The sequence below is a fragment of the Python bivittatus genome, unplaced genomic scaffold (genome assembly GCF_059951505.1).
Source record: "Python bivittatus isolate LINGU-HERP-01145 unplaced genomic scaffold, Pbiv_v1 ctg000980_np1212, whole genome shotgun sequence".
Taxonomy (NCBI): domain Eukaryota; kingdom Metazoa; phylum Chordata; class Lepidosauria; order Squamata; family Pythonidae; genus Python; species Python bivittatus.
This window is the reverse complement of record NW_028277125.1, coordinates 64,966,588-64,982,927: the sequence shown is the minus strand read 5'-3', so window position 1 is coordinate 64,982,927 and position 16,340 is coordinate 64,966,588. Positions and strand designations below refer to the sequence as shown.

Sequence of the window (16,340 nt, the reverse complement as noted above, 5' to 3'; positions counted from 1 at the left end):
TGTCTGCTTTCCTGTTCAAAAAGTTGGGAAAACACAGCAACAAGGAGAATTGTCCAGTGCAGAAGCCAGCAATCTGAATGCTGGCAAATCACTGCTGAAGTATCCCAATCCAGGCAGAATTTTGGTTAGAGTCTAGTCAACATCAGTAAAGGACTAAGCAGCTTAAGGATGCAGGGTAGACACATCCAAAGTGAGATTTTCTTTCTCTTTCCTTTTAAAGAGCACTCCATTTATAGCGGATGTGTACTCCGAGACAAAAAGTATTGATAGTCCAAACTAGGCCCAACTAGTAAAACTGGGGGACAAGAAGGATGGTCAAGAGTAACAACAGAGACAAAAAAAAAATGTGTATGTGGGTGGGGGAATACTTGGCCAGGTGCCCAGCTTGGATTAAAAGCTTTCCTCCAGGCCTGAAGAAAAGAGCTGCCAAAAGGCGGATGGACATGAAAAGGTTTTACAAGCTCCTTTTTTGATGAACAAAAGAGGTTCCAAGGAAGAGCCAATGAACAGTTGAAAGGCATATACCTATTGCTCTGACTAGCAAAAGGGACAATCTTGTAAGAGTTTTGGATTTACCTTTAGCAGATATCCTCTTGCTAGATCTACTATTGTTTGAACAAGATTAGACAATCAGCAACGGAAATGGGGTAAGTTGAAGGGGGTGCTTGCCTAATCTTAGTTATGCCACCATCAGCCTTGTTTTACTTTAATAGCCTTCGTTTTCCCTATTGTTATTAGAATTGCAGCATACAGAGGGGTTGTGGAAGAGAAGAGGCTATTCAAGGCACCCTTTTTTTCTTCCAGGCTGGGGTGCATTGCCACCCTGACATGCCTGCCAGTCCATAAGAATAGCAGTTTGACTAGAAGGGAACTGTTTCCTTCAGTCAGCAACTTTGACCATGTAACTTGCTTGTGGATGACTCAGATGGAAAGTCTCTATTTCAATAACTTGTTTGTTACATATTCCATTGTTCATCTTGTCATATTAGATGTTGTTTATAAATGTCACCCATTCTAAAACATCAGGAATAGATGGATCAGTTAAAAGTTGTTCCGTTTAACAGTACAGTTTTGGAGGTTGGTATCTAGTTTGGTATTCTTTTCCAAATATTTGTCTTGGGGTCTTCTGTTTTTCTGTTCTTTCACATGGAGATTCTTCTGGCCCTCTCAGAATCATGGGTCCCCTACCAACTTGTACCTCCTTAGCAGGGAATTTCCTTCCTAGTGGTCACTGTTTTCAGAAGACCTATATCCTCAGGAATGTAAAGTTGGTTTATTTGATCAAGGTTAAAATAGATACACTGTTATTTCTGGTAACCCTTAATAGACTTTTGCTGATTAGGACTGAAACGAGGAGGTTTTAAGGTTTTGTTTATAGATAAGAGATGGCATATGGGAAGAAGAGATCATTTGCTGTATTTTAAGAGAAGGTGATGAGTTACTAAAATTGTTTATACATGTTGGGATGAAGGAGGAAGTCATTTCTTTATATATTTCTTTTCTTTTTCTTTACTATATTCTTATGTATTCTTTCTTTTCTAATTTTCTTTTTCTTTTTTTCTTTTCTGCACCTTCTATTTTTTCTTTTTCTTTTTTCTTTTGCATTAACTTTTACCTTTGCAATTGTAATTTTTAATAATTTATTATTTTTTAAAAAAATCATGAGAAGTCATTGTTATTTTCCACACTTAAAATACTAGTTCATTTCTGGCCATTAAGCTTTAGGAAGGACATTGACAAAGTGGAGGATGTCAGAGGACAGTAACCAATATGATAAGAAGCCTGGGAAAAAACTTATGAGGAAAGGCTGTATTTGATGGATATGTTTGGCCAGAAGAACAGACTTTCATGGGGACAAGGAAAGACTGTCATATAGGGGATAGGGTAATATCCTAATAGACTTGATCAGCAATCCAGAAGACAGGACAGTAATTCAACAATGGGTCTAAAGAACAAGAAAATATATTTTGGTTTGACATCAGGAAGAATATCCTCATAGTAAGAGCTGTTCAACAGTGGAACAGGCTGCCTTGGGAATGATGGACTCACCCTTCCTTGAAGTACTTAAAGGCTAGATGGCCATCTGTCAAGACTGCTCAGTTGTGGATTCCTTCATGGGGTTGGGGGTTGGAGAAAATGATTTCCAATGTTTCTTCCAACCTTTATATTCTATGATTTTCTGATTCTATGAATATAGCAAACAGCTCCGAAACCTCTTTGTAATCAAAATGAACACTCTCTTCTGCCACTGACAAAAGATAGTCCAGGCTCCATAAAAGTTTAAGGGAGACATAGAACATCCCACCTTGCTTTGCAGTGTGCAGATACTGATGATCTAGAATAGCTTTCTGGAATCCTTTGCCCTCCAGATATATCAGGCTGCAACTCCCATCATCCCAAACTCACATAGCGATTCGTGCAACACATCTGCAGGACACAAGGTTGGTAAATGAAGATTTCTCATATCCAGGATAACATTAGAGGATTCCCTTATTAAAAAGTACATTTAAAAATCATTCTTTTCCATTAATTAAAAATGTAATTCTAAAACTGCAAAATCTTTTCCTATGAAAAGCCCAGGTGCTTAAAATAACTCTGAGGAATGAGATCAGCTACAGTATTGACAATCAATTTTCCTGATTTTGATGAAGATATACTTACTTTTATTGCTAACTATAAGCTAACTATTGATTTTAATCCCAAGAGCACAATTGGGGAGAAAGGTCTGGCAGTAAAACACACACACACACACACACACACACACACACATACACACACATGCTTCTGGATAAGAGAATTGCAAGCACAGTCTTTTATTGACATTATTTCCTTTCTCTTTTCTGCTTTTGTTGGCAATATTTAAAGATATAAGTATTTAGATGAACATATGCCATAATGTTAGGAAACCCAGTTCAATACCTAATTTTTAATTTCCATTAATTAGGGAGCCATAAATATTGTTGTGATCACAAGTGACATTGCAGCAACAAGAAACAGGTCCAGGATCCTGCTGATCTTCAAAAGGAATTCTAAAACATATACCTCTTACAAAATAACTAAAATCATGAGTCATCTGCAACAAGGCTGTTGACTGACTTACTTGCTGCCTTAATATCTGATGGATTTCCTTGTCAATTAAAAAGATTTGCTGAATGACATAATAAGCTAATGATTACTTAGTTTTTGAATACATTGCCAGGTACAGATATGAGAACAGCTGGCATTTGTCAAATTAATTTCCCCTTAGATTTTTATTTTCCTCATTCCTTGTTTTTAAAACATACTTCGCTATGATCAAGCAACACAGGTATCCCCCACCCCTCAAAAAAGTAAACGTTATGAAGGGAAAGTATTGGAGATATTTTCCTCCCACCAATGAAACAGCATTTCTTTTTTTATCATATGATTCAATCGTTGAATTTATTTTTGTTCTTTGGAAGTAGAAATTTTGCAATAGTATCCTTACCTGTTTCATTCTGGAATCAAATATAAGGGGCATTTTGCATATAGGCTTCCATGTTATGGTGCCCTCAGCTCTACTGGTATTAAAACTCCCAAAATTCTCAGCCAGCACTGGTTGATTTGGTTAGGAACTATAATCTCCATTAACCTGGAGGATGACATGTTGGGGAAGATTGGGTTATACAGAAGTGGCCTATATTTGCCATGGAAAAAATATCCTAGGCAGCACTGCTTTCATTCAGTCACTGCTTCACTGAAATAATATACATTTACATTTATTTGTTTATCACAATCATTATCACAGTTATTGTATAGATACCATCATGCAAGAAGTGGGCTTAAGCTTTGCTTTTTCAGAAAAATCTTGGAATTTGACCTAGGGTTTTTCATATCTTGTTCCGATAGGACTGGGAATTCTTTGCTTGTTGTTTGCCAGGTTTACCAAGTTTTATCTTTCAGGCTTATTAATTCTCTGCAACTTGCCTAAAACCTTTTCAATAAAAAAAAAATTATAAACACATCAAGTAAATAAATAAATATGGATAACATAAGAAGGGAAGCAGTAAGACCAAATTCCTTTCTCTAGTAATGACTGCTCAGATTAATCAGAATGTATATATTCAATGAGGCTGGATAGCATAGTGGTTAGAGCACTGCCTTTGATGCAGGAGACCGGGGTTCAAATCCCAGCTGGTACCTACCTTACCAGTAGAGGTCCTTGGGCAAAGATCCCCTGACGCTTCACCTGCCTACTTCAAATATGAGAGTGACACGAACTAAGAGAGTCATGCTGGCTTGGACATCACCCAGATTAACAAGGTCCATGTCAGATGTTGGGGAACTAGCATCTGATGATAAGTGGGCTACTGGAACAAACCATACATCGATGAGACAAGAGAACTTGGAATTGATGGAATGCTACTATAACAGTAGACCTAATGAGAGGGGATATATGAAATATCTGAGGGAACTATGGATGGACAGAAGACCTACATCCACACTAACTGAGAAACAACTAGTTACCCAGCTCTTCAATATAGTGAAAAGGAAGCTGCACTCACAACTTGAGGTAGACCAACTCCACATTACAACCCAGACTCAAGTAGACTTGGAAGAACAACTGGATGTGCAGCCAACACCTGAAGCTGGAACCTCACTGCTACCCCCTCCTTTACAGAGCACAGCAGCTGATATGAGGCAATCATGGATAAACTAGCTATAGTCAACCCTCGAGACTGATTACCAAGGCTCAGTGGAGAAGTAACATCAGATAGTTTGCTAGAAGATGCCAATAGATCCCTCATGACAATCCCTACTACCACCATAACTCAAACTAATGAACTGGTATACGCTACAGCCACTGTAATCCTGGAAATGCTTGGGATTGTAATGTGGAGTTGGTCTATCTCAAGTTGTGAGAGCAGCTTCCTTTTCACTATATTGAAGAGCTGGGTACACAATCAAGAAGAACAGCAGTACATACCCCGCCCCCCAGAAAATGAGGTTGGAGGCTAAGATAAAGGCAATTTGGAGAGAAGTTAGTCAGTGGTGGAACTACAGAAGGGTGTGGAGATTAAGGATAAGACTCAGCTACTGAAAAAATACATGGGTCTGACTCCATCTGAAGCCCTAGAGACTGCTAAACAAAGGTTCACAGCAATGGCTACAAGGCTAAGGAGAAGCAGAGACCAAGAAGATAAATGCACTGTTCTCCAAAGAACCATCCAAGGTGTATTCCCAACTGCAGTGCAACCACACAGTAACAGCAGAGCCACCAGCAACAGAAACTGAACAGTACTGGAAGAACATATGGGAGAAAGAGAAGACACATAACACCAATGCAAAGTGGCTGCAGGACCTGAAAGCAGACCACAGCAATCTCCCAGAACAGGAACCAGTCACCGTCACAGTAACAGACAGCGGGTTAAGAACATGAAGAGCTGGACAGCACCTGGCCCAGACATGATCCACACCTACTGGCTAAAGAAACTAACAGCAGTGCACCAACGCCTAGCAGCACAGATGAACCAGCTGCTATCAGCAAGCTCCCACCCAGACTGGCTAACACAAGGAAGGACAGTGCTGATCATGAAAGACCCTCACAAGGGAACAGCACCATTCAACTACCGGCTAATAACCTGCCTCCTCACAACATGGAAAGTCCTATCAGGCATCCTAGCCACCAAGCTACAAGACCATATGAGCCAGTACACAAGCACAGCTCAGAAGGGCATTGGGAACAACACCAGAGGCTCAAAACACCAGTTGCTCATAGATAGCACAGTCGCCCAAGACTCAAGGTCTAGGCAGACCAATCTGAGTGCAGCCTGGATTGAGTAGGACTCAATGCCGCACACATGGATCTGTGAATGACTGGTGCTATACAAAGTCAACAGGACACTAAGGACTTTCCTCAAGGACTCAATGGGACTGTGGAAGACAACACTGGAAGTCAACTCAAGACAGCTCGCACAAGTGGCCATCAAGTGCGGCTTATACCAAGGTGATGCACTGTCCTTGCTGCTGCTCTGCATAGGCTTAAACCCTCTCAGCCAGATAATCACAATAATTGGAAACAGGTACAAGTTCAAGAGTGGAATCACCATCAGCCACCTTTTCTACATGGATGACATCAAGCTGTATGCTAAGAATGAACAAGACATTGACTTACACATACCACCTATAGGGGTGAGAGGGGAATTTATATGTGTGTGTGTGTAGATATAGATATAATCTGCATATATGATTCATTGTTGTTGTTGTAGGCTGTATTCTTGGGGTTAATATGTTGCACCTTGCATGTTGGGCCTGGATTGAGCTGCATAGTGATATTTTCTCATTTAAAAAGACACCTCACCCCCACCTCAGTCACTGTATCCCTCTTTGTCAGTCCATTCTTCCCCCTTCTATTATCCCCTTTCTTTTCCTTTCCCTGTTTCTTAGAGCTATCAGTTACAGCTGCAAAAAGTGATTAATAGAAGAAGCTGCTTCTTTGCTGCTGTCTGGTGGTGTCACTTTTTTTCCCCCACTCTGTTTTTACCACCGTGCAATTTCTCTTGGTTTCTTCCAGATCATTTTCACCTTCTCTCCCTCCTTCTCTCCATTCTTTTTCTTTGTTTTTGCTGAGACAGTCATCTTCTTTCTAGCTTTCTCTCTCTCCTTGCCCCACCAGGCTGCTAAAGAGGGTCAGGTGAGTTTGCCTGAAATCTAAACTCTGCAAACTTCTTCATCTAGTTCAGTGTTCCTCAGCTTCAACAATGTTAAGATGTATGGACTTCAACTCCCAGAATTCCCCAGACCCCCAGAATTCTGGGAGTTCAAGTCTATACATCTTAATGTTGCTGAGGTTGAGAAACACTGAACTAGTCCATCATTTTATTACTTTGGCCTTCCCCTAAAACTTCACTCACCTGCCCTCTTTTTGATATATCAATTCCCTCACCTTCATAACATTAAGCCAAGAGATTGCTCACCACTACTAAAGGTAATTATTTTAGGTCTCACAGCTGAAATGGTAACCTTGGGGATGTTATATGAGTAAATGATATGTGGTAGCCCCATTATAATTTATGATACATTATGATAATTCTGTCTTTGAAAACAGGTTTCAGAAACTAGTACTTTATTCTTTTACCCACTTCTTTGTGCAGTGCCCAATTTTTAAAAATTTACAATATATTCCATGTTGAGGAGGAATTTTAACCTGTACCTTTTGGATGAAAATTATATTTTACTGATTGTCCTGCAGTAATTCTTGAACTTGAATATCTGACCCACTGTGGTTCCTACATGAAAAGTGGGGAAATTGTTTTGTTCTATAAGCCTGGCAAAATATAGCTTTCTTCGTCATGCTAGGAAGAGGAAAGAAGAAAATGCTTCAAAGCAATCTGTCATCAGACCATGATGCAGGGCTGGACTGCTAAGTAACAGATTTTATATGAATGTTGAAGAATTCTAATGTGCAATGAACATAATCCAAATTGTAATTGTTTCTTTCATAGGTGGTTCCCTTAAACAATCTGGAAGCAACCAGACCATTGCATTTGCAGCAGCCATGCTGTCCATAGATGCTGAGCCCCCTCAGGGACTTCCATCAAGTGTCCAACCATGTCATGTGCTGACTTTGTCACCAATAAAAATCCCAGTTTTGACATCACCTTTCCAAGGTATGAGCTTTTGCCTGTTCATCTATATAATATTTCAATGCTGTAGGAATGAATGGTGGCTAGTTGCCTTAAGAATGGTTCCCATAGAAGCCAAACTTCAGCTTAATGTTTTAAAATACTTAGAATATAATAAAGCACAATTTGGATTGGTCAAGGGCAAATGTATTTAGGCCAGTGATAGTTGGAATACCCATAAGAAAGGTGAATGGTTAGAGGTTCTGATCAGGATTTTTTTTTTATCAGTTTATCAATAGGGAAATGGTGATTAGGTCATTTGTGTATAATTGAAGAGGACAGTTGATAGAAGGGCAGGTCTTCTGTTTTGAGGAAATCTTATTGAGAAAATAGCTGAAGGGATAGTGGTGAATGAGTTGGTAGGAATCTATACTGGTAAAGCCTTAAATATCAGACAGCAATTCTGTGGAATCATTTTGGAATTTAAAGTCACTGGAAATGACTGAAAGCAGAGAAAAATGTTGCATAGCATCTGTTCTGCTAGGATGTGATTTATATGAAGTGGAGATCTGTATGAAGTGGAACCTTTGATGTGAGAGAAAAGTCATTGAGAGCTTATTGGCGAAGAAAGACTCTCTAAAGAAAGATAAATGGTAAACTTCAATTCAGCTCTTCCAATTTACAGTTTGAAAGGTAATGCTTGATCATATCTTATAAATAATTCCATGAATAATCATCACAGTTCTGTTCACCTAGAAAGCTGTCTTCAAGTGGTAGTGTCAATCCCAAGTCTTTGCCATAGAACAAAACCATCAGGTTTCTGTACGGGGCTGGGGCTGGGGTTAGGGGGAAATCAATATAGCTATCAATAGGGCCTTGCATAAAAAAATAATTCAAAAGATATGTCTGCTGGGTGGTGTGCCATTTTTTTGCTAGTTATCCATGGAAGCTGCACCATTTACGTGACACCTGACTCATAGTGTGCGATGGTCAATAGTCCTAACTCAGAATGTGTAATGTATTTATTTAATGCATTTAGATTGCAAGCTTGTACTGATTTACCTGGGAATTGCAATCCATGGAACTTAATGAGTAAGCTGTGTATAAACAGAATTGTTGCTAATCAGTTCAATTCTAAAGATGGCTTATAGCAATTAATGCCAAACTCGTGTTAAAAATATGTGTGGTTTCTCTGTATCCATGTAGATTTCTGGTAGTCATCTGAAAGGAAAAGAGGCACTTTGTTTTATCAATATAGGAGAGATAATCCCAAAATCCTATCTTGACTTCTTTCTCTACTCTTTGAGATAAGAGTTTCCTCAAATATAAACAGTGAAGCATTTCGATGATGTACTTTTTAAAACAGCTGTTACAGCATATACTCTCTGTAAAATAGCTTAAGATCAACAGAAGATTATTACAGAGAAGAGCTATCCCGTTTAGATAACCAGTTTGGTTTGACTTTGCAAAGATAAACATGTCAGGATTGGCAGTGATGTTTCCCTTAGGTTGATAGGATATCAAATAGCATGTTAAGCGTACCAGAGAAATAAATCCATTATCAATCATGCACAGGAAATTGCATTATTTATAGATATTCTGTCATGCGGAATGCACAATAGAACTTCAAAATAAGTATAACTGAAAGCAGATACTACCTGAATTATGTAACTACATCTGGCATACAGCTCCTGGTTTCATCCTATTTATGGGGCATAATTTATTCTTGGTTATTGCTTTTAAGTCATGATAATCTATGACAGTGTTTCTCAAACTTGGCAACTTCAAGATGTCTGGACTTCAACTCCCAAAATTCCCCAGCCAGCATGCTGGCTGGAGAATTCTGGGAGTTGATGTTCAGACATCTTAACAGACATGGATGCAGTATAGAACTGGAACTTATCCCTTGGAAGTCATCTAGTCCACCTGCAGTACAGAATTGTAGCTAGACTACGCCTCATGGATGGGCATTCTGCTGTCTTTAGTACTCTAGCAAAAGATAGTATTTCCATTAACAATGCCCCATTTGGAAGTTTCTCTTGATGACTGTCAGGTACAAAAGGAATACCTGATTATTTTCCTTGGGCTAAGGAACATCTGCTGAGTGTTTCTTTCTTTCCTTCTACCTTTCTCAAGATTATAGACTTCTCAAGAGAGCTAGATCTTCACATAATTTCTTCAAAATAAAATAATTGCAGCCTGGTCATTTGTGGTTCAAGTGAGAATTGTCGATTGACTTGTTCTATGATCCATTTGTTTTTTATTACCATACACATTGTATTCTCAGGTGTCTTCAAACACCAAAGTTCCAAAGCATCAATACTGTATCCATGTGATTTCCTTGATAAACTACAGGAGTGATTTACCATTGCCTTCTGCCATGCATTACCAAGAAAATTACATGGATAGACAATATAAAGTGATTGACAATAGAGTGCCAGATGATGGTTGAAAGGCACTCAGCATGCTACTGAGGAACAGCTGTTGTCACTAAAGTGATCCTCCTCCTCCAGCATCTTCCTATATCACTGCTGCCTTATATAAGTGTCTGCTTGCTTTGGGCAGTTGGGGTGACCTTATGTCTTGGATAACCCTTCTTCATCCCTTGTAGGAACCTCCCACCCCATTACAATGAGGCTGCATAGGAAGAATTGAGGGTGCCTCACCTTATAGTAGATCTTTCCAGCTGAAATAATCCATAATTCAAATTCCCCTGGTTTTTCCATTACTGTTGTTAACTAATTTCTGAGAGAGGATCAAACTACCACAATCTATATTATTTATGTTTACCACCCAGACATATCTAATTTCCCTTCATATCTCTGAATTTCAGGCTACGTTTGGATGAAGAAGTGCATAATGTAGCACATTTGTTTAATTCTGAGAAATATGCCCTTTTTTCAGAGTGTGCTTTCCCCAGTTCCTAACATGCTAAAGAAAGGAATATAAGATGACATGTTTTTCTGTGGCTATGTCAGCAGTTAAATAAATAACAACAATTTCCTAGAGTTGAAGAAAATGCGAATTATTTAAGCTTCTAAAGAAATCTTAAAGTGCAAAGCAAATACAGAATAAATGAGAGCGGTCTAATTAAACAGTTTACAATAATTGCAGAAAAAATATACCTACTATGCATAATGGTAATAACTCATGGTAATCAAGAGATGAATGCAAATAACAGCTTATAAAATGAATGGCCAAACTGTTATTTATGACTGTATACATGTAGCAGTTTAATAAGTTTATAACAGTTGACCAAATGAAGAAAATGTGCTGCACTTTATCAAAAAGAGGGAATAATAGTGTCATTTTGTACAAGTTAATAATATAAGCCCATGTAGAGTGTATAAAGAGGACCACTGCTAACAACACTATGATATGATCCTTTCCCAGTCCTGGATCTCTACACATTGGTGTAACTCATTAGTCCTGGCTATTGGCCTTGCTGGATAGGAATGATGGAGAGCTGTGGTTGAATACTTGGAGGCTTAAGAGAAGAAAAAAGGAGGCTAAGATGATGATACCATGGTAACCCTGGACACATGCATAAGGGGAATCAAATGCAAGTTACAATTTCAGAATATTGCAATTTATCAAAAACGTGGGTTTTTTTTTTTTCCCTTGCAAAACTGCTTCCTCATAATATTTCCACTTGAATTGTTACTACTGGCAATGTACTGCAGTTAAATTAACGTTCTTTTTCCTGAAAGAGGACAAGGAAGTCAACTGGTCAAAAAGTAGTACTTGGCTGTCAAGAGTGAAATTACCTATCTGTTTCTCTACAAAGTTTAATGGCTGGGGTGGGGGGTGGGGAAGGAATCAAAGAAGCAAATAATCTAATACAGAGGTATGTAGAGTATATTTTACAGCCAGTCTTCCTCTCAGTTGAAAAAAAAAATCAGTATGTAGACATTCATAAAGCATGACTTATTGCCCTTAACTCCTACCAAAATAAATCTTTCAGAGAATGCTGTCTATGGACCCTGGAAACTATTGTATTTTCATTATCTTTTTTTGATGAATAATGTAATAATAATGAGCTCTCTGTTCAGTTTGCCTTCCATAATGTTTTGATAGGTTATCTTGTCATTATATATGCAAAACTGAAAAGTGTAAAAAGCCCTCTATATAACACTATTAACCTCCAGACTTCACATATGATAATTTAGACAGAAGTAGCTTTGGCATTTATACCAGGAGTAAAACTGTTGCAAAAAATATGAAACTTATTCAACAATAATGTTTTTTCCCTTATCCAGTCAATATAATTGTTTGGAAGTTAATTATACATCTATATAATTATATTCACACTAAACACATGCAATAGGCTCTAATACAGTGTTTCTCAACCTCAGCAACTTTAAGATGTGTGGACTTCAATTCCCTGGAGAATTCTGGGCATTGAAGTCCACATATCTTAAAGTTGCCAAGTTTGAGAAACACTGCTCCAACAGAAAGAGCAAAAATCTGGCCTATAAGCCAAATATAAACTATCTGACCATAATCTGGCATCTGGGAGTTTGGGTGAACCTCTTCACCTTCCATTAATGTTCTACCTCTCTTACCATTGCTTCAGCTTCAAAGCTTTCTGTTTACCATTGGTTTTAATGGCTAAATAAATCAACAGTTCTAACTCAAAAAAAAAAATTGGGGGGACAGATTGGACAAAATTTAAGTGCCTAGCAGCCACTTCTGACAATGTCAACACATTTCAAATAGGTTGTCTGATAGTCTTCACTATTGAGGTTTCACAAAAATGAATAGCTCATAACTTGTTGTATGTTGGAACAGAGCTGTGTGATATTCTGAAGAACAATATAACCTTCTGAGGGAATATAACCTGTTTGATTTCATATATAAATGCAGCAGCGAGGCAGACACAGAAGATCCAATCACAGGACTTGGGCAGAGAAAGGAAACATGGAATGTGACAGCTTGTAGGGTGCAGGGATTATGGTACTGGACTAAAACCAGGGAGGTATAGATTGAAACCAGTTCTCATCCATGGATGGACCAGTCACTATTTTTCAGTCGAGCCTATCTCACAGGTTGCTGTTTGGAAGACAAACTTGGAGGAGAGAATGCTGTATTTGCTGCCTTGAGCTCCTGGAGGCCAGGTGGGATTTAAATCAATCAAACAAACAAATCAGTGTCTTGCCAGTGGCAGGATCCTTATCCCTGTATTGTAAATCCACATGTGATGAATCAGCTCTTTTTACTCAGTATGAACAGCTGCATCAAGAAGGCAGGTTAACACTCTGTATTCCTTCAGCATCTTCATGTACTTATAAATGAACACTGGAAGCATCTTTCAGTTGTTGCTTGTTGTGCTATTAATCAGACAGAAACAGGGAAAAAGCCTTTGCAGGCCTGAGGTACTCAGTACATGCACCTTTATTCTGTATTGTCCTTAGAACACTGATGGTAGAACAATATGCTGGAGAGAAAATTTCACACCAACTTTTGGCAGTGATTTATTCATAGCATCCAATGAATCTGGGACATTTCCCCACAATATGGAATTGCACACTTAAGAAAATTGATTAACTGAATTATCCAAGCAATAAAAATCACTAAAGCCAAGGATGGATCCATAATCCAAAATAGCCTATGAAAACATTTGTTCCAAGATATCATACAGATGTGTTTTATCTTTTAAACAAAATGAGTAAGACAATAATATTTTGTAAAACTTAGCATGTAAAAAAGACTAATGTCGTTACAAAGCTTAGAAATTATTAAATGTGGAAACCAAGATTTTAATATGATAAAGGATTTGGCCAAATAAATATTTTCCTACATATTCTTTCCTTTATAAGAATAATACAATTGCTGATATCTCAAAGCAGCAGAATCTTGGACATAACTAAAGTTTCATCTCAAAATATATTCCAATATAACCTCAGTCCTTTGTAGTAGTAGTAGTAATAATAATAGGATCCTTTGTAGTAGTAGTAGTACTAGTAATAATAACAATAACAATAATAATAATAATAGGATCCTCCCTGGAACCACTGGTGTTATGCTTACTTAACTCTCCTCTGGATTGTGGCCAGTATCAATACAAATGTCTCCTTCGGCATAATGGAGGTATGAATTTATTTCAGAACAGGCCTGAGATAACAACAAAATCAAACATTCATCTGGCATTGGCTGTTGAAACATTTCTTTCCCTCCGGTTTCCCTCAGTATCACTGGGCATATCCAGATGTTGCAATGCCTCCCTACAATCCTTGGCTTGCAAATTATTAACAAAGTTTTGGGAACACACAGCTCCTTTCCCTCCACCTCTCAGGAGAGCAGCTGGAAGTGGACCTAACAGGACAGGGAGAGAAGGAATCGGCTGACAGGAAACTAAAAATACTCATTTGAAGTTTCATAATCATTTTCTTTTCTTCTCCTTTCTTAATTTGTGTACCAACTATCTCCCCAGTTTATTTGCAAATTAAAAGTTTTTTTGCTTGGCATAGTTCACCTTTTGTTCCAATCCTCTTTTTTTCTTAATATTAGTTCTTGTTCGTTTAACTATTTTTCTTTCAAAATTTAACAAAGTTAGTTTAAAAAAAACCCCAAGTATCCCCTGGTTAAGAATGCCTGGGTTAAGGATGACTCATAGACTCAGAGCCTATTGTAGCAAAATTTGAGTTAAATACACCATGATTCCAGTTAAATACACAATGGTTCTAGTTCACTACACAATACTACTTATACAGGATGATACAATAATACATACATACAAGTTTAATAAATAAATAAATAAATAAATAAATAAATAAATACTGTTCTGACTTACATACACATTCGACTTAAGGACAGACCTTGGGAATGGAACTTATTCTTAAACTGGGGACTACCTGTAATTTCCAGGGCTTTGTGTAATATTTATGATTTGCAAATTACTTTGCCAGTGAAGCCCTTGAATGGAAAGGAAAGACATTACAAGGTGATTAACAAGAGTGAAAAGAGAAGAAAGTCAGTGGCCTGGGGTGACACAGCATGTGAACTGACACACAGCCAGCTCACAGAGCACCCTTTTTAGTCTAGCCCAGTGTTTCTCAACCCTGGCAGCTTGAAGATGTGTGGACTTCAATTCCCAGATTCTGGGAGCTGAAGTCCACACATCTTCAAGTTGCCAAGGTTGAGAAATACTGGGCTAGCCAGAAAGATCTGGTTCTTTGGCAGCAACATAGCTTTAAGCAATCTACTGTACAGATTTTAGCTGAGTTCAGACAAAGTACTGTACTTACTATCTTATCTTATCTTATCTTATCTTATCTTATCTTATCTTATCTTATCTTATCTTATCTTATCTATCTTTATATCGTCTCTATATCATCACACTCATGATAAGACCCTGTGAAATGCCACCTTTTTTGTATGTTAAATTGCCTTTTGTTTGAAATGATGCAAAGCTGTTTCAAAGTGGGAGCAGGTAATCAGATGGAAGGAGAACATCTCTAAGGTGTTTTAACATAGGTGTGTGCATTAAGAGGGATTCAAGCGATCATTTAATAAACAAACAAGAACGGGGTGTGTGATTTTATTATTTATTTATTTATTTATTTATTTGTTTATTTATTTAGTGTCTATGGCCGCCCATCTCAACCAAGTGATTGGGCAGCAAACAATTCTAAAACAATTAAAAATAGTACAAAAATAGATATATACATCAGCCAAGAAAATTATCACAATACTTATCAATATAGGCAAGAGTCAGAGCCCTTAACGCATTTGGAGCCCCAGGCCTAAGCACATAGCCCGATCTTTAAAGATATATGAAAGGCCAACAGGGTTGGGACCATCTAATCTCTGAAGGGAGGATGTTCCAAAGGGCAGGGGCTACAGCAGAGAAGGCATGTCTCCTGGTCCCTGCCAGCCGACATTCCTTGGTTGACGGGACCCGCAGCATGCCCAACCTGCTGGGTTGAATTTAATGGATTTAATGGTACCTTGCCCCATTCCAGCTGGACAGGTTCTGAACCATGCAGCCCTCCTAAACATTCCCTCTCTCTTTTTTAGTGTCCCTTCTCTCACTTATTATTTTTTAAAAATATATACTTTAATATTTTTAGGTACCTCCAAAGCATCTTAAGGGGTTAAACCAAATCCAAAGAGATTAACAAAAAAGAATGATAATGCAATTGAGAGCAGTGCTGATTTGTAGGAGCTCAGCCATATGAACCGTCCTGTTCTTTCTGCTTCTCAGTCTGCAGAAAGGACAGATCAGCCTCATTCCAGCCTGTGGCAATACTCACAAAGGGCTTTTTTTTCACACTGCAGCCTAAACTGTTTAACTCCCATGCATGAAGCAGGGGGAAATGAAGCCAATTTAAGACACCTCTTTCCAGATTTCAACCCCTTTCTCTCTTTTGGCTACAGTGATGATGTTCTGTCTTGAGTGCACTTAACACAGCCCTGGTGGCAGATTTCCCTGCTTCTATACCCCTCCCACTCATGCCATAACAAGACTATTAGCAGAGATGATTTTTAAACCACAACTGAACACCTGTATGTGAAGAAAAGAGTGGGGGCAAGATTTCTTCATTTTTTCCACCTGGGTCTTTCCCTTCCCTTCCCTTCCCTTCCCTTCCCTTCCCTTCCCTTCCCTTCCCTTCCCTTCCCTTCCCTTCCCTTCCCTTCCCTTCCCGGTTTAAGCCTTGGCATGTGCCCAACATTTTCCTTATGTTTCCTGCCTCAAAATGGCAGGAAACTATGTTGTTCATTTATGATAATCATACCACAAAATGTACAGAGGAT

At 38.4% G+C, this 16,340-nt stretch overlaps 1 protein-coding gene across 1 annotated transcript in view; it reads left to right on the top strand.

Moving 5' to 3' along the window:
• TCERG1L (transcription elongation regulator 1 like) overlaps positions 1–16,340 on the top strand; it is a 187,495-nt gene that overhangs the window by 23,974 nt on the left and 147,181 nt on the right. Inside the window, exon 4 of the mRNA XM_088131949.1 lies at positions 7,464–7,628. Within this exon, the coding sequence (XP_087988075.1) occupies positions 7,464–7,628 (165 nt within the window). The remainder of the gene's footprint in view (positions 1–7,463; positions 7,629–16,340) is intronic.